At 45.3% G+C, this 25,729-nt stretch overlaps 1 protein-coding gene across 1 annotated transcript in view; it reads right to left on the reverse strand.

Annotated features, from left to right (window-relative positions):
• The window catches only part of LOC138513782 (membrane-spanning 4-domains subfamily A member 4A-like), a 367,695-nt gene that overhangs the window by 167,280 nt on the left and 174,686 nt on the right, over positions 1-25,729 (reverse strand). The window contains exons 4-5 of the mRNA XM_069628877.1: positions 24,796-24,852; positions 15,403-15,555 (exon numbers count right to left, since the gene is read on the reverse strand). Coding sequence (XP_069484978.1) covers positions 15,403-15,555; positions 24,796-24,852 — 210 coding nt within the window. The remainder of the gene's footprint in view (positions 1-15,402; positions 15,556-24,795; positions 24,853-25,729) is intronic.

A 25,729-nucleotide genomic window follows, 5' to 3' on the forward strand; every position in this document is an offset into this window, starting at 1 on the left:
TCGACCTTTGTCGCCGTCGTCCGTCTCTTCCTCGGGCACAGGCCCGGGGGAGGGGGCCACCCTCTTCCCCCGGGCGTCGCCTCGTCTCCGGCCCCGCCGCGACGCACCGGCCCAGGGCGGGCCCCCCACAGCACCCGCCGCGGCTGCTCAGGGTATGGGAGTCGCCGTCGCTGGGCTGCTATGGATTCCCCTCCACTGGGCGGCGGGGTCCACCCCAGGCTCATCCCGCCGCCACCAGTTCTCCTCACCGGGGGGGTTTGTGGGACACGCGCCCAGGCTCTACCGCTACGGAAGCCCCGTCCGTGGTGCTTCAGACCGCTCACAAGCCCGCCTGGAGGCAGGGCAGCCCGCGTCCTCGTCCTGCTTCGGGACCGATGTCCCAGGTCTCTGTGTCTTCCTGCACTGGCGGGCGGAGGGCTCTCCGCGTGGGCCCAACACTCCGATGGGAGTCCCCCGCCTTGCCGGGCAACGCCCACGCTTGCGGGTCCGCGGCCGAGGGGATCACCATTCCAGGCCCTCCCTTCGCTCCGTCACTTTGGGCCGTGAAGCCCGTTCCCCGGCTTCCTGTTGCCCCCAAAGTCCGCTCTTTCGAGCAAAGGCAGCGCGGGGGGGTCCAGCAGCAGATCCGGCACTGCGTTGCCGCCAGAGGGGTCCGGGGGGGGCTCAATCCCCTTCAATGGGCCGAGTACGGCGGGAGAGCAACGCTCAGGCTGCCACCACCTGCGCGCCCCCTGGTGGCCTCCCTTCATAACTTTTCTAATGATGTTCCTGCCAATTAGAGTATTCTCTTTTCCTATTTACTGTTTTTCATACCTAATTCCTGTTTATTATTGATGTTACAAATATAGTACCTTAGATCACGTCGTAGGGTCCTCTTGGCGTCTCAAATTATAAAGTTGTATTGCCCCTTATGGGTATGGACTACTAGATGGACGGTATTAGTCCTATCAATCCTAGCTTTAGGTATACTTTCATTCAAGATAAATTTAATTTCTTTCTCGAACAAGGCTGAATTTAGAATGGGGGCAGAGGATCCATCCTACAAATAAGATCTAAATGTGCTAAGGTAAAGTTACTGTGGCCAATAGGCACATTTTCAAATATTCCCCAGCTGGGCTCCTTAAAGACCATGGGCTTGATGTTTATTAGCAAATCATTAATTCTGCTTACATTTCTCACATTCCAGCTAATTCTATTTTTCCTTAAGGTTATGTTAATTTGACCAATTTTATCATAAAGTAAAGAGGTCGGCTCAGGCATATTAGTTGTTACCAGAAGAGGGAAGTGATCACTCTCTTCCCGCAGGATGACCACCAAATCCAGGTCAAGATTAAACAGTGCTTCATTAGCAAAGATGTAGTCGATGGTGGAGCCACTTTTTGAAGAGACTATGGTAAAGTTAACTGATGAGTCTACAGGGCATCGACCATTTAGCATACCAAGTCCCTGATTTCTGAGTAGTCTGGCTCTTATGTCACCACGTGAGTCTTGTGTCTTTTGCAGGAGTGTGGATTTAGGAATTCCCTCTGGGTAACATAATATTTGAGTCGTCCATAACCATTATATGGTGACTATTGCTATAGTGTATGGGTTATATTTTCCAAGGTTAAGTTATGGCAGTGGTCTGGAGGGTCATATCTAATAACGAGCAATTGATTAATTCATTGTCCCGGGAAAGCTTTCCAGGATAGCGTACCAGCCAAAATATATTCTGAATCTAGAAGCCATTTTTTTTTAAAGTATATTTTTACACTGATTATTACTCCGCCCTTAGGCCAGCCCATATTGCCTTTAGCTGTTAACTTCTGGATAGTACATCTACCTTCAATTGTGATTTCCTCGGTTAGCCAAGTCTCTTGAACGACAATTATGCTAAAGTTGTTAATCTGCATGAATAGACTGTCTACTTTTAGAAGATGGGAATGGCTCTGTGTAGTCCAAGATAGTATTAAAAAATATATAGAGATTGGAATTTTTAAATCTTCTAAAATCTTCCACAATGATTTAAAATGGACACATCTGTCATACTTAAATCCATAAAAGCAAGATACAGAGGTGCTTTATGACCTAAAATGTATTTACAGAAAATGAAATGTAAAATGTTATCACATGTTCTCAGCCACTTTCTAAATCCATATTGTGGATTGTGTAAACGTTTGTTTGTGCTTAACCAGTGGCGTATCCTGGAACACAGTAATTTACCAAACAAATGTAGCACTAACATTAATAAGGAGACAGGCCTCTACAATATCGGGAGGCTCATAGCACCTTTTGTAAATAAATAGACAATGGGCCTCATTACGACCCTGGCGGTACGGAGTGAACGGCTCTGTAAAAGGTGCTGGCGCCGTTCACTCCGTACCGCCGCATTACGAGTTCCCCTCGCGGGACACGGTATGCACGCCTGGAAAACCAGGAGTGCTTACCGGGTCCCGCGAGGGGAAGAGGTGAGCAAACAACGGGCCATCTCGTAATGGCCCGTTGTTTGCTCCCTCTCCCATTCCCATTCAGCCCTATGGGGGCTGAAATGAGAATGGGGAAGAACCGTGTCCGGGTCCTTGGAGGGAGGAATTACCGGGCCTTCCGAACTCGGAATGGCCCGGTAAGTCCTCATTCTGAGGACCCGGACCCCGATGCGATTTTGGCGGCAGCCATGCCGCCAATAGCGGCATGGTTACCGCCGAACTCGTAATGAGGGCCAATGGTTGTTTTTTCCAGGAAGGAGTGATATATCCACAATTATCAATAGCATTAATTGCATTTAATAAAAATGGGACCCATTCCCCTGGGCTGCATTTAAAATGATCAGCTGTGATGCCATCAAACTCTGTGCAACGATTCGATACTTGAGATCATATAATTATATACAACTCGTCCAACAAGCTCCAATGTTCACCTTGAATATTTTCGCATCCTTACTGACAAAATCAGATACTGAATTGGCTCCCACTAACAATACATTCTCTCAGTGTAAATATGTGAAAAGTGCAAAATCCATTCAGAGTACTGAACCATAATACCTGGGGTACAGTCTGCCTACACTTTATAAAAAAGGTCCAGTACCCAATCTCCAGAATCATTTTTGAGACATACTCACCTTCTGAAGGACCTTCTGCCTAGAGTCCACTTAAATGTGAGAAGTCACGCTATTCAAGGACCTATTGGGTATCATTACATTGCCTGCCTTTCTGGTTGGCATGGCACATTGGGACCTGCTATTCACAGGCTCTCATGTTTTCTGATTCTGTGAGAAATGATTAGTTAATGGTTCTTTTTCTTTGTAAGGAGTGTTGTTCTTGTCAGGATTTTAAAATTGTGGCTTTGTTTTGATGGAAAATATGGCATGAGTGCCTCTATTTTAGCGGCACAGCCTCTACCAGACTTAGTGGATGGTGTATTGCTATAACAGGCATGTTGCTGCCCAATGATATATGTTGCACTTTTCTGTTAACAAAAAGAAAGGTGGGTGTGCAGGTTTTTGCGACATTTGTATCCTAGGATTTATGGATTGTACATGTTCAAATGTGTGGGAAGGCTTGTTCGTGGTGTGGGGATTGTATTAAAGGATTCATTTAGAACAGTGAACTGAGTATTACGTGAGAAGTCACTAATTACACTTGCATCAATCCCTCTACTCATCTCTGGACCATTAGTTAGCAAGCTTCACCCATCTTAGATCTGACTTCTATCTAATGTCTCACGTTTTCTGATCTCTCTGTCTCCAACCTAGCCCCACATTCACCTAGTCACGCAGTCAACTCTTAAGTAAGCAACATGAGCCATGGCTGGCCCAGCCTTTACAGCTTGGGTTTTGATTTGTGAATGTAAATCATGCCTAGCATACATTTGCTATTCACCACTCAGGGGACTGCTTGAAAACATCTAAAGCAAATTATGCAACCACACACTAGTACTATTAGGAGATGTATAGAGACTTGCCAAAAAAGTTACCTTATTTAGTTTCTCGACACTGCCCTCTTAAAGCTGTATCTTAGAGACTTTGCACACACCCAGGCAAAAACCTAACATAGCACGCTGTGATGAATCCTATGGAATCCTCGTGGAAACCGTACCTAAGGTCTCCTCTCAGGTTGCCAGGGAAAGGCAGACACTTCCTGATCCTGAGCCTGGGGGCGGTGTTACCGAGGAGGATCACCTAGGAGGAGAAGGGCCAAAGGGAAACAGGAAGACTTCATGGGATGAGATGCATTATTTGTCTACCTCCAGGAAGGGTATATCATTAATGCCAGTAGATGTAGCCTGTAGATGTAATGGCATGTTGCCAAAGAGACCAGGTATTCGCTAAAGTGAATTATAACAGTGTGAGTGAAGACAATTGTAACCAAACATGTATTAAGGGTGAGAAAAGCTCTTACAAGAATTATAACACTCCCAGAAATAGGAAAACCAATAAGTCCCAGGAAAAGATTGCAGAGAAGCCTTTAAAAACAGCCAATCTGAAACCGAAAAAATCATAATCCTCTGTAAAGTCAAATATATCTCTTTATCCTTGTGATACTCCTTTGAAGAATATCCTTAAAGAGTAAAAGGAACTTGGTGGCGGAAATATTAATAAAAGAACTAACTTTTTTGATACTATTCAGGAAGCAGCAGAAGAAATCATGGAAGAACCAGAATGCCGGGACCAGAGCGGCGAGTGGTGCAGATAGGGGTACTGAGAGAGGCATGTGGTCTAGAGATTTCAGATGCAGAGGTTGCACAGCGGCAAGCACACCTAATTGTAACTATCCCAAAACAGAAGTATTCAGCAGTGGCAGGTGAGCTCTGGGACGCTGGGGAGAGGGAGACTTTGGCTGCAGAGGTCGCCCAGTAGAAAGCGCACCTGCTTGTGACTTTCCCCTACGTGCAGCATTCAGTGATGGCAGGTGAGCACCAGAGCACTGGGGAAGCCGCAAAGGATCTGAGACACAGGAAACCGTGCAGGATAGGTTGCCAGGCCGCATCAGAGAAGTAAACAAGGCAAGCTCGGAGCAGTGGGGTATATGGACGTATACAACACCAGTGAGTTCACTGTTGAGCTGTGACCCGAGAGTGGTGCGTGGTTACTCGTTTCATGAACCCACACCCATTATTGAATACCAAACTAATGTAAAACAGATTACTAACTATAACATATACCAAGCTGATATAAACCAAAGACGTTGGCAGACAGAAACTCCAAAGATCTCATCTGAAGGCAGTGATTGCAATATAGTGGGTGATAAGGATAGCCAACCATACAAAAGGGCAACATATGACGAAGGGAACCCAACCCATCCTTGCCAAAGCCTCACAGGACATACAGCAAGGCAATTGACAAACAACAAGGGTTTCCTAAATCAAGAGAAGATAGCTGAACATAACAAAGTGTATGAGGAAGATTGCCCAGATGTAGAAAGTGTTCTATATCCACATTTCCAAAGTCAAAGAAGTTTGTAGAAGAGGAAGAGTTATAATCAGAAGTTGGTTGATAGTAAAACAGGGGAACAGGATTGTCAGGAGGGTTACCCTTCTGGTACAAAAGGTTCAGGAGGAAGAAAGCATTGCCTGTCTTGCGTGTGGCAAACACTTAGGTGTAACACACAGCACCAGTTCGACTCCACACTCTCCTTCTCTCCTCATATATCTGACATCTCTAAGAAGTCACACTACCAGCTGCACCTCATCAGAGGTATTCTTCCCTTCCTCTCCTTCCCCCAGAACCTCGCTGTCTCCCGAGCCCTGGTTCTCTCAAAGCTGGACTACTGTAACAGCCTCTATCTTAATCTGCCTGGCTCCACACTCCGCCCTCTGCAACTCATCCAGAACAGAACTGCGAGACTTGTCCTTGGCCTCAAGCCCAGGGACCGTATCTCTCCAGGACTGAAATCTCTACACTGGCTCCCAGTGGCTGTGAGGATAAAGTTCAAAACCCTCTGCATTGTCCACAAGGCCTTCTGGGGCCTGGGGCCTAAATACCTTCAACTCTCTCTTCCTAAATATCTTCCTTCCCGAGCCCGTCGCTCATCCGTCTCCAACTCCCTCAGGGTCAGCCGCTTCTCGAAGCAACGAGCTGGGGGTAGATCTCTCTCCGCGGCAGGGGCCTCCCTCTGGAACAGCCTTCCTGCCCCCCTGAAACTTGAGGAGAACCATCTCCGGTTCCGGAAGCACCTCAAAACCTTCCTCTTTGCTTCTGCTTTCTCTCTCCCTCTCCCCTGCTAATTCTTCACTGAAACTGCACTGAATCTGCAACTGGGCCACTCTCACCGACCTCGGTTCTGGGCCCAGCCACTCTCCACTTGCACTGCCTCCCTGGCAACCCCTGCACTGCGGGACTGTCTCTGTATCCCTACAGCCCCCCCTTCCTAGCACTTGTTCTGCACTTTTATTTATTTATTCTACTTACCTTGTACTGCACTTCCCCCCTCCCCTTCCCCATGCACCTCTCCCTTCCCCCTACCCCTGCACTTGCGCGATCTGAATGACACCTGGCCTAGTAGGATCGTTGTCTGTCTTCCCCTTGTTCCCCCCTCCCAGCCTCATCGCGCCTTGAAACACTTGTGTATAGGCGCGTTACAAATGCCATATCATATCATATCAGTGTGATTCTTGTGTTCCCTGAAGGGAATCCTAAATCTAAATTTGTGAAACAGAAGATGTTAAAAGCTTTGAAGTTAACCCTTACCACAGAAGTACTTAGAGGTAATAGTGGGGCCTGGCAAGGGAGTATACCAGGTCTTGGAACTTTGTGCAAACTGGTTCTGTTTGGGCAGGAGAATAAACCCGTACAGTGAACTGCAGTGGTTTATCTTGTCTGGCAGGTGAGTATACCAGACCGAAAGCTTTGGTAACCATTGGTTCAGGTCTGGCAAGAATATACCAGGACAAAACCATTGTAGAAGTGGTAAACCTGGCATGAGAGTAAACCAGGTAAAATCTCATAAAGTACTGTGGTGGGGTAAAGCTTAGGACAAACAGTTGAAGTGGTGTCAAAATAGCCTGACCATTACATTTGTTTTGAAGCTAATGAAGTTTTGAAATATTCCTAATTGATGCCTGTTTTGATAAAGCATTACTGAATTTGAAGTGGTGCTAAAACAACCTGACAAAGACACTTGTTTTAAAGTTAATGAAGTTACGAACTATGCCTTTTTGATGACGAGAAGCTGTCGGAAGACCTTGAATACAAGTAGACAGAGCAAAGTGTTTTTAAACAACTGTGAACTATCCTTGGAATCCAAGTTGGAACTTTGTGTTGTCATGCTGGATTAGGAAAAGGACTTAAGTGGAACTTTTTGTTATGATACAGGATGTCTGTCTCCTTTTTGAACATTTAAAGAAATACCTGCTTGCATCTGGGGAAGGGGAATTTGCCCAATTTATCAGAAGAAGCAGCTATTGTGTGGTGACCTATATTATTTTGTGTATTGTTGTTAAAATGCTATATATGTCTTATTGATTTGGTGTGCATACAAGTGTGAGGGACAGAAACCTTTTGTTAGAGTGTTTTCATTTAGTTTATTTCAGGCCGGGAAATGCTCATCAGGGTAGGGATAGTCAGGTGTTTATCCAACCTTTTTATTTAATAAAATGGCATTTGATGAAAACCATTAATCAAGTTGTCCGCCACACATTTCTGACCCCTCACACCACCTTCCTGTTTTAATTTGCTATGCAACCAAATGAAACCTTCTCCACCAAAACCTTCTAATCTTCATCCTCTCCCCTTTACCTTTTACCAGCAACCCATAGATATCCAAGGCATGAGTTCTAAATGATTATCTGGGTAGGTCTCAGCACTGTGAGATTAATACGATTGTAAATGGCCACAATATAAATGCTTAGTAATCTACTTACTCATTTGTGATATCCTACCTAAATGGTCCTGATTTTCCACTTTTCCAGGAGCATTAGTGAGTCCCAAATGAATGTGAAGCTTGTCTACTCACGGAGAGATAACAATGATCATCTGTTCTCTGGTAAGGGAGACACTGTTCACCTGACAGTTGTGGCTTGCATTCTATGTACATCAGTATGGTTTAGTTCTTTTTATGACCTCTCTATTGACTCACATTTGTGTAAAAGTTTTGTATTTAGTACTTATTTTTGAGTTGCCTGCAAGACTCAGATTATTCTGTTAGATGGGGAGGGAGTAGAAGCAGATCATCAAATATTCAACTTTTTAAACCTTGTGCTGATGTCCCCTGCCTGGCAGTGGGTGCAGGTGTACAATGACTCTAGGGCCAGACCCTCCATAGTATCCAGGATCGTGGCCCCCGAGGAGGTAATGGGGGATTCCATGAAACACTGCAGTGTGGCTAGCAGGCTTAGCAGGCGACTGTCGCAATGGGGCTACCTCTCCCCCAATCCTTCTTCTGAGCTATGCCACCCAGGCCACAGCCATGCAGACTATACTCTACTGTAACCAGAACACTTTGAAAACCTGAGTAGAGGACATAGGGTGCACACCGCATCCCACCAGGAAGTTGGTCCAGATCCCTTTAATGTTGCAGCAGTACGAAAACCAATTGTTCTGACTGCAACTGATATTTGTGTGTCTTGCATGATCCCTGGACCCATTGCCGAGCCCCCAGATCTCCTGCCAGGAAGAACAATGAATTTGAAACCCCCTGGGATCTGCAGACTTGGGCCAGGTATGCAGACCCCGAAAGTGCCAAACGTTCTAACAAAGACAGAAGAAGACCAACCCTTGTTTGAAAAAGCCTAAGGGACAGATTTCAGAGCCCCAAAGTCCAAAATGCATAAGCATACTTACCCATTAAATCTAAACCTGAAAGCAACAGACAACAGGCAAACAGAAACAGTAAGGACATCCAGTAGAATTCAAGATGGTCACTCCACATTTTATAGCCCCTGTCTTACTCGGCACACCCCATGGAGAGACTGGACAATCTCAATCTAGCCCACTCTGTGGGGTCAGAAATGAAAGCCGGACACAAAGCTGTCATGTGTTTTCCTTAAAGGCTTTCATTCACTTAAGTTTGACTACCTGTAACCAAATACTAAGGATCTGTCTGTGTCAGGATGTCAGAAATCAAAAGCCGTCCTTGTGTCCAAACGTTCTAGCCTGACCCCCACACTGCAAACAAATAAGTGAGAAGGTAAATGTTTTTAACCTGTGTAAGGAACTCATGGTGGCAACAGTAAAGACAGAAACACGTGATCACAGTTCAAGAGTGTTCATTAAACTGGATGCACGTTGGAAAAATCTAAACCTAAATCTAAGATAGGAGCAAGTGTCGACCATCAAATGAAAATAAGGCAGTCCTAGTGGTGTTGAGTCATATAAAAAGGGCCTATAGTAAGAAACCTATTGCCAAACCTTACAACTAATACACAAAGAGTGTGGGATAGTTTTGAAGAAAAGAAAGAAATGTTCTCAAATAATATGTCAGAATGCAGTAGCTAGGGTCTCCCTTCCCCACATTTTGAGCACAGGGTAAGGTGGGATCTTGGAGCACAGCACACACTCAAGCTTTCGCAGCACAAGTCAACAGTTCTGTTCCAGTTTATCAGGAGCCTCGATGGCCAAGTCTCTTGTACAAAAAAGTCTCTTGCCTTCGAGGGTCAGAAAATAACATACAAAATAAGTTCAGTCCTAAATGTTCTTTGGGTGATGGTCTTGCCCCTGGGTCCCCCTGTTCTGGGTGCTGAACCTGGTTCCTCGTGTTCTGGGGTGATAACTCGTTCACCCCCTTGATCTCCCTCTTCTGGGTTTGGATCACCAAAACAGTTCCTATCAGAATCAGAGCCCTTCAGTAGTTGTTTCTTCTGGTTCCGAGGTCCATATAGGTTTTACAAAAACAACAAACAAAAGTTCCTTCAACAAAAAGACAGTTTGTTTCCTGGTTTCACTTAGGGTAAGGATTCTTCACCCTTACGTCCCCCTCTTCCCGGTGCTGACCCCCCTTTACTTTCACCCCCCCTCCACCGGGTTTACCGGGCATTGCTTCATCAAACTTTTGGGCAATAGTTTCACCTCTAGATCTCCCTCGTTCGGGCTCGGACCCTTCTCAATCAATGAACTTTTGGGTGATAGCTTAACCCCTGGATCTCCCTCGTTCGGGCTTGGACCCCTCTTAATTCTCAAAGTCCTTTTAAACAGTTCCAGTGGACATCCTCGGATGGATCCACGTTTGTCAACTCACTGTTTCTTGGGACTTTTAGACTTTGCCCCTTCTCATCAGCATCCCTCTTTCGGTTCACACTTGCCAACTTCACATTCACAATTGTTTTCAATGTTTGTGGGATTCACTTCCCTTTCTTTCTTTATAGTCCTTAGGTGAAAGGCTTTCGATTGTACAGGGATTTTGCTTGACCTCCTGTAAGACCACTTTGACCTATATAGGTGGCTTTCTTATGGCCTTCTGGTATCTGTAGTTTCACTCCGATGGGCATCGACCACAGTCTCTCGAGTTAACACCCACATGGTGCCGAATCCCTCTGCAGCTGGTCTCCCTTTAACACTTTTAAAGTTCTTTGAATTTAGGTCACCTTGGCACTTTGCATCTTTCATTCACCACAGCCCAGCTCTTATTGGCTCTCCTCTAGACTCACCGGCTGTAATAAATCCCTTGGATTTCCTTGTAACTGGAGTCAAGGCCGGTACCATGGTAGCAGGAGTTTCTCTTGTTCCCGCTTATCAGCGTTGACACGCTCCATGTACCATTGACATCTGTTGCAGCACACTTGGTCTCTTGTCCTCTGTCTTATGAGTCCCTCTGCAGAGGTTTTGTGGGTCTCTGTCGAAAAGGGCAAGGTTGCGTCTCTCCTTGTCAGCCTCTCGATATTCACTGCCTTTCTTCTCCTCTTGAACTGCCGGGCCTGGGTAGCTGTCTCGTTGTGCGGTCTGCCTTTCTCATACTGTGCTCTCTGGCTACACCTTTTATCCCTGTTGGGAAGGGAAAGGGCTGTCAGGTGTGTGTGATTCTGATCATTTGTCTGACCCTTGTATTGGGACATGTCAGGTAAATGGCTCTGGTGTTAGTCCGTTCTCTTGTGTGTTGTGCAAACGTGTTTGTGTCGGAAAAGTGGGGGCAGTGTTTTTGAATGTCCTATGTGGTTAGACTGGGGAAAAGGTGTTGAAAGGAGGGGAATACTATGTCTCACACATCAGTGTCCCACTCCCACTCGCCAAGGACCCCCCATCCAGGTGATCCTCCCTCACTAGTCCTTCCCCAGAAACTGAATCCAATAGCGATAGCCGTGTGCTGGCCACCTGGATGACAGATCCCCGGGGTTTAGCCAGGGAGACACCTTCAGGTTTCTCACATATCCTTTCCTTATGCGAGGTGGATATACCTGTTCTTTGGTCAGGTCTTCTATGGTCAAGACTGGGCAGAGAACAGGGATGAGAGATGTCCATGGACTCTCGCATATTCCACTGATTGGTTCTATTAGGTAGAGGCAGAGTGGTTTTATTGCTTTCTCTACAATAACCTATGAACTGGGTTTCAAGGGTAGTCTTGGGTTTTGTTGGCTCTGAGTTTTCCCAATCCCATACCAGCGAGTTTTAGGAGTCGTAGGTCTCTTGCCAGGATGTCTGTGGTTGAAAATCTTAGAAGGGAGGTGGAGACTCCTGTAAGAGAGTAGAGAAGACGGTACAGCCTCGTACCAGAATAACTTCCTCAGGAAGCTTTGAATGATGGCAGATGGTATTTTACAGGATTCATCCCGGATTTCAATGTGTTCTGGGATTTTAGGATATACCTTGTTGTCTCCATGTACATGTCAGACCAGGGCCCAGTGGTCTACACCTTTTGTTGTAACTAAATTGGCCCATATAGTGGTCTGCTTACTACCTGAGTTGATTAGAGCTCTTACCTGTTTCCCATTTACCCAAGCCTTTATATATATGAACTCGGTAGGGGGTTGACATAAACAAATGCTAAAGGTTTCTAACTCTTCCTCAGCTTCCTCCCACTCTTCACCCTTCAAACAGCCTATTTCCATAGGTTCATCTTTTATATTCTTTGGACAATGGGCCTCATTACGAGTTTGGCAGGAACCTGTGCATGTAACACAGGCGCAGCTGCCGCCAATCCCGTGATTTTTTCGGCACCCGGCAATGGGGACGAATGTAGGTATTCCAACCTTGGCGGACCCGGTCCATCCCCATTGCCGGGTGCCAGTAATGTGGAACTCCTCGTTCCCATATGAGCCCCATAGCGGTGATCCTCCCTCACTAGTCCACCTCCAGGAACTGGATCCAATAGCGATGGCCGTGTCATGGCCACCTGGATGACAGATCGCCAGGGTTTAGCCAGGGAGACATCTTCAGGTTTCTCACACTGGGAAATTGGCAAAACATGTTCATAAATGAAAAATAGAATAGCTCAAATGAAAATGTTCTCCAAGATGAAAAGACCTTTGCTCAAGAGCCTGATTCGTTACCCCTGGATTCTTCAATGGGTTGTCAATGACTCTTGTTCTAATAGTTCTTTGTGTCTCTCTTTGTTCCAAAACAACACTATTAAGCAAAATGCTCTTTAGCCTTGTAAGTCCTTCTTTAACACAAGTTCCTTCTTTGTTCAACAAACACTGTTCTTTCTTGACATTTCTTGTAGGTTAGCAATGTGCCTGGTATACTCCATGCCATGACTCTTCATACACTTCCAACTGCCTGGTATACTCACTGCCAGGCCTTCTTATGCACTCGCAACTGCCTGGTGTACTCTCCTGCCAGGACTTATCTTGTTATTCCAACTGCCCAGTATACTCTTGCCAGGGGTTCTCTCTTGTACTACAGTTCCTCTTTATATCCAAAACTGCATATACCAATCTTGGCTCTGTATGTCTGTCTGTTTTAATGTTCATTTAAGCTTTCCCCCCACATTTGCATTCCATGTACTTATATGTTAGGGTTTGCACTATGCTCTTTTTACTCATAAACAATTTTCTTATTGTTTCTATCTTTCATCACGGTCAAATTGTTGTTGCCGCGGTCGCCGAAATGCTTCGACATCCCCACTTCGTTTGGGCTGACTCACCAGCTCTGTGTAGCGTCTTCAGTCCATTTCGCGCTTACGCTGCATAGCTCTGCCACTTGCTTCCATTCTGGGTTGCTCTGATGTCTCGCTGGCTTCTCTTGCGGCTCCACTCCTGCATGCCTACTTTCCTTGAAGTCCTAGTAACGATAACACCTCTTCTTCGAGCTGCAGAGCACCCAGGAACTCTCTTGTAGCTCCTGGTGTCTCCACTGCACATCCTGCTCGTGACATGTTACTCTCCTTCTCTACTGGCAAGAGCCACTGCTCTGCCACACTGACTAGAGCGTCCAGTGTTCACACGCCTCTGCGGACATGCAATGTTTTCTCCTGAACCAATTCGCATAGCGTGGTTGCCTTTTTTAAATGTCCTGTACATAGGTGTTTTCACCAAACAAATTTCACTCTTATTGAGCTTGAGGGTCCGGGTGTTTTGCATCAATTCCTTTATCCTCCAGGTCCGAGTACTTAAGTGGTCGTGGGAGTTGGAGTCCATTGATGTCCCTTGATGCATGTTATCTGGAGAATCTTTCTCAATGATTCCATATAAAAGATGAGTTGTATATGAAGGGGAATTAGGACTGAAAAGGGTTTTCTTGGAGTTTTTACAGATGGGAGTTTGCCCTAAAGGGTGTTGGGAAAGGGATTCTTTATTTTCCCTAATGGCGGGTTATAAATGCATGGCAATAGACCATTAGGGTACTTGGTATTCAGGGGTCTTTCTCATGGGCACATGGGGGATACCGTGCCTCATCCAATGAAGCCATGACATCTCCCTGGTAGTTGTCTCCTCCGATGTGATCATCCCTCATATAGCCGCCCTCAAGGTCAGGATCAGGTACCAACTGCCATCTCCTGGCCACATGGGAGGAGGTTACCACCAGGGAATCCTTGGTGACTCCATTGGATTCATTACACCACCCCCCAACAGAATCTAGGTGCAAGCCATCATCTAGAGAGCCAACCCAAGGGAGGGGCCAGGTGACTATACACGAGCACATAGTCCCAGTCAGAGTGTGGGTTGCTGGAAAAGAGGAAAAACAGGATTTGGAGGAAAAGGTCGAGAGAGTGGAGATGCTGAATATGGTGAGCTAGAGAAGGTTTGTGAAAGAAATGAAGGAGGAGGCTGGAGATGTGTTGGAGGAGGATGGGTAATTATTGGTGGATGTTGAGATTGGAGATTTGCTAGAGGAGTGTGTTGGAGGAGGGAGGGGGATGTTGAATCATTGGAGGAGAATAAGAAGGATTTTTTGGAGGGGGTTTATTGGGGATTTATTGAAGTAGGTTGGGACAGGTCGGAAGGAGGAGGGTTGTGATTTGTTGCAAGAGGGTGGAAAGTTACAGAGGAGGGTAAAGAAACATTGGGGGAGGCGGATAAATATTAATTGCAGTGGCAGGGGAAGCTTTTAATGAGAGGGGAGTGGTGGCTCCTGCAGGGAGCAATTGCATAACAATTGATTCAAGGTCAGTGACAAGAGGTGAATATTTTTATTTGCGGGACATAACCATCTCTCCAGAATTAGCACGAGGGAGACATCAGTAATGTAGGGGTGTTCCAGGGTGGTTCTCCCATAAGAAAATGTTTAAAATAGGTTGACGTGCATTCTACAGTAGAACCTTTTGCAAAAAAATAGATAAAACACCAAACAATTTACAATTGATTCTTTAGGATAACACAAGAAAAGGTACAGTAGATACTAGGTCACCATAGAACACAGGAGCATTTTACAACACTTTCATGATACTTGCATCCAGAATATGTGCCAGCCTTGCTTTGTAAATCCTTTTCATGTGCCCATAAATTATACACATCAGTATTGGCACAGTAAATCATTTTCATGAGGTTGCACCCACATTATATGAACACTCATTCATTGCAATCAAGGTTGTGCTGCTGAGAATGAACCACACAGAGATTAGATTGACAGGGAAGATCTGACACCTGGCATGTTTTCCCACTACAAAACAAGAACAATATTCCAATTCACTTCGATAGCGCAGTTGTCACGAATGTGTGAAAGGACATTGGTGCACTTGTGTGTGGGTTGCTGCACGCCTCTTCTTGAATGAATGGCACTGTATTGCGCATCTCGCCAAAATGCTTCAAATTGCCTCTTTATTGATGGATTGGGGTTTGGTGTGCTTTTCAGAAATGATAAGGCTTTATGGGCTTTTAAATATTGGGCATTATGGGAAGAGACAGTGATTGCTCACGAGTGGAAGTTTATTTCATAAATTGAAACTCATACGGAGGACAATGAGGTTAGCTTACCTTCTTTTTTTACCTTCCTAAAGTCATGTCTTGCTGTTCACTTCTATCACTTCATGGGTGTAGCACTCGTCCCTTTTTTAGTGCCTTTACGCCATATAGTGAACGCTTGCACTTAATAAATCCCCTACTATTCCAAATACTTACCCGAGAAGTGTAGTAGTACTGATCACACCCATAGCTGCTGCTGCTCATGTAACAATCAGAGTAAGAATAATAGGTCAAATCGATGGGCAAGATGATTACCCCGATGGCGGCTGAGACGGCACTGAAGATGTTCATGGCCAAACTGGCCTTCACCTGCGGAAGAGAAGAAGTGACATGAGATGGAATGTGGTCATTATGAGTGTGGGACACACATGCCATGTGCTGTGACTGTCGCTTAGCAGGGAACACGGCTTGCTACACCTTTTTTGTACAGCTGCAAAGCTTCCAGTCTGTGCTAGTACGTTCTGTGTCTATCTACTGATGCAGCGTCTGAACAGCATGTAGGACTAACGTGGGGAGTTATGCTGCATGTAGGACTAACGTGGGGAGTTATGCTGCGTGGACTAACGTGGGGAGTTATGCTGCGTGTAGGACTAACGTGGGGAGTTATGCTGCATGTAGGACTAACGTGGGGAGTTATGCTGCGTGTAGGACTAACGTTGGGAGTTATGCTGCGTGCAGGACTAACGTGGGGAGTTATTCTGCATGTAGGACTAACGTGGGGAGTTATGCTGGGTCTCTCGCTTGCATGTAGAGGGCTCTAGTGGGGAGTGATGCAGTGTCTGTCAGCTTCAGGTAGAGCTGAAGTGGGGAGTCATTCTTTGTCTCGCAGATGCAGGAGGTGCTAAAGTGGGGAGTGAATGATGCTTAGTCTCTCAGCAGGCGCTGGTTGAGTTGGATCAGAAAGTGTGCGTGTGTGGCTGGGTCCCTTTGTGTATGTGGTGGAGTTAGTTAGTGATAAGGATGAATGAAAGGCCTTTGTTCACGTGCTGTAGCTCCCAAGAGGAATCTGGAGACTTTACAAAAGGAAGGTTGAGAGAAATAAGGTTGGTGTATTGTCAGAGTGATATATGGCCGGCTCTGGTCCACTTAGTAGTCACTTCAAATACCCGATCAGGTCAGTCTCATATAGAAAGTGACAGGGTGGGTTCTGTAGGTGATGCAGTCAAAGAGACATGTTCTGTTGGCGCACTTGGCATGAAGTGACATAGAGATGGAGTAGCCAGTTGGCAAATTGGACATTGGCACATCAGAGACATACATCTTATCAGTCAATAGGGCTGAAGAAGAGCCAGTAAATACATTGTCAGTCAGAGCAAACTTTGAGCGACCATAACAACCCCTAATGGCCTCTTACGGAATTTGCATTTTTTGTAAATCTGTCAATTTCACTAGGTAAGTCTACTTCAAGGGGAAAGGAGGGCGAGTAGATGACCTTCTAGAAGTGTGGGAAACATGTGATGCCTGCATCTTCTGGTATGGTTAGGACCAACCTCTGATGGCATTCATTTAATTACATCTTGGGATGCTGATCTCCACCACCTTGAGGTCTGGAACCTTGTTTCTGCCACTGCTTACCTTTTAATGCCTAAGGCCTGCCTACCTACATATCTCACCAACATGGCAGCCTTGAGACTCAAGGTAAGCTTAACATGTAAGAACAACTGCACTGAGCTCCCAGCCTTGTATAAATCTGCGGCCCAAGGGAACAAATTGGTTCGTCCTCGGTGCACAACACTGTGAAATGCACCCACCTATCTGGTAAGTAGGGAAGCCCGAACCTGTGCACTTAGTCACTTAGTCCCTTAAATTGTACCCATTCTTCTGCTTGTGACCTACTCGTGACCTTTGTTTCAGCTGCCTCTCTCCTTTCAAATCCGAGGCACTTTCCTAAAAACACCCCTCACACCAAGAGGCCCAGAGGCATGAGGTGCGCTCACCATGCTAGAAAACCTGCACAGAGCTACAAGAATTGCCACTATCTGCTGCTTATGGAAGCAGCCTGTCTATCTGGAAAGAAGGGAAGCCGGAACTTGTGATTTTTTTTTTTACCTAGCACTGTGAATTTTGCCAAAACTTCTGCAGTCAACCTGCTCCTCACTATATCTTAGGGGCACCGACCCTCAGAACACTTTGTGGTCTGGACCTTTCTTTCTGCTGTCCCTTTCCTTGTATGTCCTATTTCCCTTCCTACCTACATTCCCCACAATGATGGCAGTTCCAAGACTTGAGTTGAACTCAGTGTTCTAGAACAAATGCAAGAACCTCCCATCCTCGCCTCCAACGGAAGCTCACTGATATGCTTGTGTCCATTCTTGGCCCACGTGACCAGGCCTCATGCCTATTGGCACATAGTTCAGAGCAGACTCTGGGCAGTTCAGCAAATGTAGTCTAGTCAATGTATAAAGGCAGCCTCACAGTCTCTTTATCTAGTTCACACCCTGCACTTGGACACTCCCCCTGTTATCCCTCTATGAAGTCCTATGGTGTTCATTTCCATCCCACCTCACCTAAACGTGCTAATAGGTCCTTACTTGCAGAGGCCGGTTGTCTGCAAGTACTATAGATATTCTACTGTTCCCCCCGCACCTTAGTGTGTGTGTGAGAGAGTGCAGTTCTGTTTCATGACTAAGATCTGGCTGTTGCCTTTATTCTTCAGTAACTTCTAAGTTGCGTAGTGTGATACTTTCTATTTACTTACTTTTGTTGCTTTTATATTGCCAAACAGTAAGGACTGCATTATTGTTCAGCAACCTCGAGTTCAAAAATTGCTTTTTAACTGTGCAGCTACTATAAGATTGGAAGTAGCAGGCACCCACGAGTTTGCTCATTCTGCTCCTGTTGGTTCCATATTGCGTCATTGCGCACTGTGCAGCTCGGTTTCCCGTTCAAAGCTGCTGACGAGCACTGAAGCACTGTAATTCTTAGGGACTACATTTCCCGGCAACACCGGCCCTCTTTATTACATTGGCGGTGCGCTAGCGCTGGCGCATTCGGAGAGGCCGGTGGTCGTCGGTTTGCACCAGGGGTACGCTGTTTGCTGCTCTGACAAGCTTGTCCCTCTTGCCAACACCAGGTAATATACTTGTTCTTGTTTCTTGGTTTTAACATGCATAATGTCCACCAATCAATCCGCGAGCTGTGCTCCTCCTCCCCGGCTCCTTTCAGGCATGATTCGCCATCCTACTTAAAAGAACAAGCAGACATTCCGGCAAAATATGGCCTGCATCACTTAGCACTGACCATAAGTACAAATTGCACGATGCCTAATAACAATGCCAAGCAAACAATTACCCTTTTACCACCCCCAGGTCCATCAAGTGTTTTGGTAGAACACCCAGCCCCCACAGTATGTCTGTCATTGTGAGCCTTCTCTACCAAGCCAGTGCTAGTCGACGAATTGCACCCTAGTGACTGCCAGTGTATAGGTAATACCATAGACACGTGTCCCCAGTGTATTTGTGACCTAGGCCCTGGTCCAGGACACTGTTGATTTCTTACTGAATCCCCTGAAAAGCGGTACTAGTTCTCCCTGGGTTTTTACACTTGAGGAAACCGATACCCCATGAAGTCATATCCAACAGAGTGCCTACTTGAGTTTCGGCCTTCTGAACACAGACTCTCTTATGCGGCTTGGGGTGGAAATGTATGATCTTCTCAATGAGACCACCCCAGACCTACTGGCCATAACAGAGTCATGGCTGAAAGAAGCAACACCCTCTAATGCTACCCTGGCCATTCCGCCCGAATTTTCAATTTCTTGTGCTGATCGCTCTGATCAAAGAGGTGGGTGAGTAGCTATTCTGTTTAATAAACTTCTCAATCTACACACTATTACCCATGATTCCCCTGAAGGCTGTGAAAGTATTCTGGCTAAAATCAAAATCAACACAAATAGGTCCCTAACTACTGTAAGGAAGGCATGGTATCAAACAGTAAAACAGACACAAGTGATCACAGTTCAAGGGTGTTCATTGAACTTCAACTGGTTTTTGAGAGACACCTATCTAATCCTAAATCTAAAGATGAGAGCAAGCTACGGCCATCAAATGAAAACACAGTCCTAGTGGTGTCTTGTCAAAACAAAAGGGCATATACTAATAAACCTATTGCCAATCCTTACTTCTAAGTACAAAAGGTGTGGAAAACAATGTTATGCAAAAGAAAAGTGTTCAAGGAATGATATGTCAGGATATTCAAGCCGTTGGCTTCCCTTCCCCGCATTTTCAACATGGGAAAAGGCAGCACACGCAAGCTTAGCCCACTGCCTAGCTTCTCTAGCACAAGGATGCAGTTCAAGATTTCAACATCAGGATCTTCTCAGCCAAAGTCTCTTTATCTTTCAAAGTCTCTTATTTCAGAGGGCCTGATACAACATGACAAAACAGCACTGTTCCTTTCTTTTTAGGATTTCACTTATACAACTGCTCGGGTGATTTACTGTTCACCCGTTCTCCCTCCGCCAGGCTCAGACCCACTTTAACACAAAACCTTCAATTGACCAAATTCACATACTTTTGCAAACTTCCTCTATTACATCAAAATCAAAGACTTTCGACTGCGCGCAGGATTTTACTTGATCTTTCGCAGGACAACTTCAATTCACATTTATTAGTTCTCTTTCAATTGGTCTCCGTCTGCTAGGCTCGGACCAAATGGATCTACTGGTATTACTTCTCAGCTGGATACCTTACAGAGACTTTCGATTGAGCACCCATGCAGTGCCGGACCACTCCGTCAAAAGTATTGTAGCTTGCTTTAAAGTTCAATAACTCATCAGTAGTTTAACTTCAATTGCGTCTCTTATCACACGCGTTTTAACAATGTTCATTCCAGCGCTCACCATACAATTTTGCTGCTTACAACCTTGGCTGCAACACAGACCAGTCTTGTATTGCTCTCCCCAACTCACCGGCTGTGTTGCTTTCACTGAAGCGGCTTGTTCTTGGAGCCAAGGACTGTACTACAGTGGCTGATGATTCTCCCCACTTTGATTATTGACGCGGGAGGTTCCGGGCATTGACGACACACAATGCAGGATTCTTCAGCCTGACTTCCTGGTTTTATGCTTTCTCCCAAGGTTTCGGGAAAGTAACCGTTCCGTGTCCAAAAGGTCAAAAGAATTTATCTCCTTGCGAACCCCTTTGGTTTTGCCGCCTTTCCTCTCTTGCTCAGCTGCCGACTCGAAACTGCTGTCTCCTCGTGTGCTTTGCCTCACTCAGAGTCTCATCACGAGTTGGGTGGTAACGCTGGTGCTATTACTGCCGGCGCTATTAGCCCTACCGCCAAACCCCCTGGCGCTATTAGCGCCGGATCACAGGTTTGGCGGAACGGTTAGTGCCCATTCCCCATTGGGCCCATTTGGGAATTCCTCATTCCCCATTGGGCCCAATGGGGAAAATTTGCACTATTACCGCCAGCGGATTTCCCGCTGGTAGTAATAGTGCCAAAAATCGGCAAATTTGCCGCATATTTCCCCCAGGTCAGAGCTGGGGGGAAATCCGTCAAGGCTATGATCTGGCGGACCCTTAAATGCAGCGGTAATAGCGCTACCGCCTCATTTAAGGGGTTACCGCCAGACTCGTGATGAGGCCCTCAGAAAGTGCTCTCGTGCTCCAGCTTTTATCCGTGTGGTGAAGTGTAATGGAAGTCAGGTGTGAGTGATTGTTGCCTGACCTTGTCTGACCATATTATTGGGACATGTCAGGTACACAGCTTGGGTGTTAGTCTGTTTTCTCTTGGAGCATGCTATCAGTGAGAAAGTGTTCATATTGTAAAAGGGGGGGAGTTCCTAAATATCCTACCGGGTAGGATGAGGTAGAGGTGTTACAGGGAATGGGATACTGCATCTCAACTTCTGATGTCCCACTCCAACTCACCGAAGACCGCTTACCCAGGTGATCCTTGCACACTGGCCCACCCCCAGGAACTGGATCCAAAAGCGATGGCCATGTCCTGCCCACCTGGATAATAGATCCCCCGACCTACTGGTTTCTCACAATACCCTCTTGATCTATCGCTGCAAGAGATATGCTCCTTCCTTTGAGGAACAATTCATTAACTTGCTCAGTAACATCACCAAATAAAACTCCCCTGTGATCGTTCTAGGGGATCTCAATCTTTGGGCCAATGATCTGCAGGACAAGCAAGCAGTGCTTCTTCTCCCCGCAATAGGCGCCATCGGATTTCTTCAAGGAGCTCACGACCCCACACATAGAGGGTGACATGCCCTCGATAGGGTTCAAACACACCACTTATCAGTTACAAACATCACTGTATCCCAATGTCCCTGGTCTGATAACTTTTTAGGGAACGCCACTGTTCTTCTACCAGCAGCTCCACAAAGACGGAACGCTCGACCAAGATGGTTTAAAATGTCAAGAAATATCAAAAAAACATCACTGCAGAGAAACTATCAGTGCCACTTGCGGCCAGGCTATCTCACCTTGATTCTTTCTGTCAAGCTGACGATCTTGCTCTTTATCTAACTACAACCATCAATTGTGCCATTGTTGCTCTTGCCCCTGAAAAATCCAAGATAGTTAAACCTGAATCTAATAAGTACTCATGGCTCAATGAACACATTCTCATACTCAGACCTTTGAAAAGGACTGCAGAAAGGGTCGGGTGGAAGCATCCCTCCCCTCATACCATTTCGCTCTACAAACAAGCAGGAAAACAATTTAAATAAGCAATTGTTTATGCAAAATCATCCAGCTTCAACAATAGGATTACTCTGGCCAAATCCAGCTCCAGGGAACTTTTTTCAATCCTGAAGGAGTTTGAGGGCAAATCAGTGAGTAAACCAGTACCTAGTATAGACTCTACATGGTGCCAAGTGGTCCATGAGGAATTTTCGTCCAAAATGACAGGTCATCAACAAGCCATTTCTGGATAACAAAGGTTGCTTCTGAATGCTGGGAATGGCACTCCTCTCCCGCCCGGCCAACTTGTTACACAAAACAACAAAGTTCCTGCTAAATTTGAATTCAAACTTTGTTCTGAAGCTCAAGTCTGTAAGATGGTGGCTGATATGAAACCCACATCCTGCCTTGGTGATATCTGCCCCTCGAATATCTTCAAGGAAATGCATGAATGTGCTGGCCCTATGGGTCACCAAGCTGATTAACCTTTCCTTTATAGAAAGCAATGTTCCTTTCCTTTCTTAAGCAAGCCTTGACAACTCCCTTGCTGAGAAAAGACAATCTTGATCCTTTCATAGCAAACAGTATCAACCTTTAACCAACAATCCTTTTCTGTTGAACATCATGGATCACATTGAGTATTCTCATATACAGGAGTTCATTGAGAGTAATAACATTCTTAGCCCCTGGCAGTCAGCCTTCAGAGCCAGACATGGCACAGAGACTGCCATGCATCACCTCGAGTCAAATCCTGCCAGTATTGTGGACAAAGGTCTGCCAGCCCATCTCATGTTATTAGACTTCTCTGAGGCATATTATAAGGTTGACGACTAGCTCTTGGTAACCAGGTTAGAGGAGCGAGACTACTGTACCAGCAAGGCAACCCAGTGAATCTTATCCTTCCTGGGGCCTTGTAATGCCAGGGTAGCATTGGAGGCCACTAGCTCTCTTCTAGCTGCCATCACCTGTGGAGTCCCGCAGGGGTCTTGCATTTCCCAGACATTGTTTAATATCTATCTCATGCCCCTCGTTTCTCTCTTGAATGACCTGAGTGTTCCGTATACCAACTATGCTGATGACACTCAGGTCATCCTTGAACTATCAGGCAACTATGCTCAGGACGCCCTTGCCATCAACTCAATTTAGGAGTCAATTCAAGCATGGATGGCAACCAATTTTGCTTGCCCTCAACTCCGACAAAACCGAGTTCCTGATCATTGCCTCAGGACAAAGTCTAAAAAAGCTCCAAACTGACAATATGAATTTCATCATCGCTGGTAGTAAAATCACAGTGGCTAGGAGTGTCAAAATGTTAGGCGTGATTCTTGACGCTGAGCTCACTATGATGCCTTAGGTAGCTCACATTCGAGCCAGTTGTGGCAACATTACCAAATTATTAAATTACATTCATCCATACATCTTGCTCAGCAACAGATCCATGCTCGCCACTGCCCTGTGAGCTCACATCTAGATTACTGCAATAGCCTGTTGATGGGTACATCACAAGCTAACATCGGGGCTCTCCAAGTCTCTCAAAATGTTGCCGTCCGGGCGGTCTATGGGTTAGCCAAAAGAGATCATATCACTGGAACCAGGAGGGAGCTTCATTGGCTCCTCATAAAACATCATGTTATACACAAACATCTCTTCCTAACCTACAAGTCCCAACACGATGAGGTGCCTCGATATCTTATGGATCGCCTCAAAGTAGCCCATCCTCGCTGCACCCTTCAGTCACGAGACCCATATAAGCTGGTGCAACACAGATTTAAGCTTGCTAGATTCGGGGAAACCATCTTTGATATCCATTCTCCTTCAGCCTGGAATGAGCTCCCACTGATAGTAAGATTGGTAAACTCCCTCAAAGGATTTATGAAATTGACCAAGTTCCATTTGTTCAACCTCAAACAAGGATTAAAAACCCCTCAACCAGGCTCACATCATCTCGTCTACTCCGCTACTCTGCCACTGTTGTGTTGTTCTTGTTTATGTTCTGTGTGCGCACTGTGGCTTCCAGGCAAACTGCGCTATATAATAATAATAAATAAATAAAATGTTCCTTGTTAAGTATCTTTGACTTATACAAAGCCTGCCTCACCCCATCAATGTCTCTTAGTATATTACCATTTCTGCCACCATTACTTCTGTGCACCTAATAGCCTTTCCCTCCCCTTCCCCGACTTGCTCCTCTTTTATCTCCCCTATCCCCTGCAGGTGTCTCCTCTGCTCCATTTACCCTAAATCACCTTGCTTTGATACTCCTTCTGATCGATACTCTTCCCTATCTGCCCTGGCTAACCACTTGATGTTTTATCTCTTCCTTTCGCCATCATTGGCATTCCTTCCCCATGCATGTCCTCACCTTGCTCTTGCTCTCAGGTTTTATTTACATCTGTCACCATCACCTAACCTTGTGGCTAGGCTACTCTACCCAGCTCCTCAAACAGAACGGGCTTTGTTACTGGAGGCATGACATCACACCCTGAACTGCTCTAGAAGGTCTCAGGAAGATGCAAATATCCATTTGGTTTCTGAATCCTCTATTGACTGTAAACAAAGTTCTCAACCCACTTTAAAATCAACTTCCAGACTTTCAGTGCTAGTAACTCCCAAAGGGGGTTACATATAATCTTGGGGCTTTTTGAAATCATTTACCCATAGAGCAAGAAAGACTTTTCATTCTGGTGTCAACTCAATCCTTCAGAGGTGGGGAGTGAGAAAGAATTAGAGTAGACTGAAAGAAATTGAGAGAACGAGTGAATCAATGAGAGAACTCTGGAAAGAGAGAGAGAGCGAGAGGGAGCTACAGGGAAAGAGATAGAGAGATGAAGAGAGAGAATTATGAGTGTGAGGAATAATTCCTTCATTTATCGATCAGATTTGAGGAAAAACGTTGCAGGCTGCTTACCAAATCCTGTGTCCCCTTGTTTACCGCAGAAACAGATAAGGAGCCAGAAATGATGAACTGTCAAAATGAAACAAATGATACATATATTATCAAATCAATCCAGCAGTGTGATATCACCTATTGTCAAATTATAATAATGAATGCATTTCTGATCTGATTATCCAGGTTACCCACCTGATTTGCATATCATTACACCTTATAAAATAGTCTGAAATATAATACAATACGCTGCACAGTATATTGAAGTATAACGTAGAAAGCTATAGAATTCTACAGTGTTTTCTACATTCTGAAGTACATGGTTTGTATACTGCACAATTTGTACAAATTAATGTATTATAGTTTATAGTTTTCACAAATACATTTCAGCCATTTCTAGCAGAAACTGTAGTACATTAATTGTGTCTAGTATATTACAATGTATTCTGCATTGTAATATAGTGACTGGAGGATATTACAGAACTTTACAGTTGTGCGTAATACATACTGAAGTGAATGGTTTCCACAATACCAATAAAGAGTGTATATAACAGTGTTCTAGGTGTATAAAGCTAAAATGCAGTTACCTATATTGGGATCTAGAGTACATGAATTGCGTCTCTAGAATACTGCAATATAATCTGCAGTATGTATCAGGCACTGCAGATTATTGCAGAACTGTATAATTAAGCAATGACTCCCAAATTGGGGGCATTACCAGTCAGATAATGGCCTAGGGGCAAGGTTATTAGCTATTAGCATGCTGGTATGACTCAGACATTTAACCTTCCTAGAAGCTAAATATTAATCACCAGATTATTATTATTATTATTATTATTATTATTATTATTACCGGAAACTGATATGTTTGTAATATTTCCCCCTCGCCCATCTTCACTGCTCACAAATATGTATCTATTCTGTGGAAGAACCTGGCACCAAGTCGCCTAAATCT

Source organism: Ambystoma mexicanum, chromosome 12 (genome assembly GCF_040938575.1).
Source record: "Ambystoma mexicanum isolate Mex_15411 chromosome 12, UKY_AmexF1_1, whole genome shotgun sequence".
NCBI lineage: Eukaryota > Metazoa > Chordata > Amphibia > Caudata > Ambystomatidae > Ambystoma > Ambystoma mexicanum.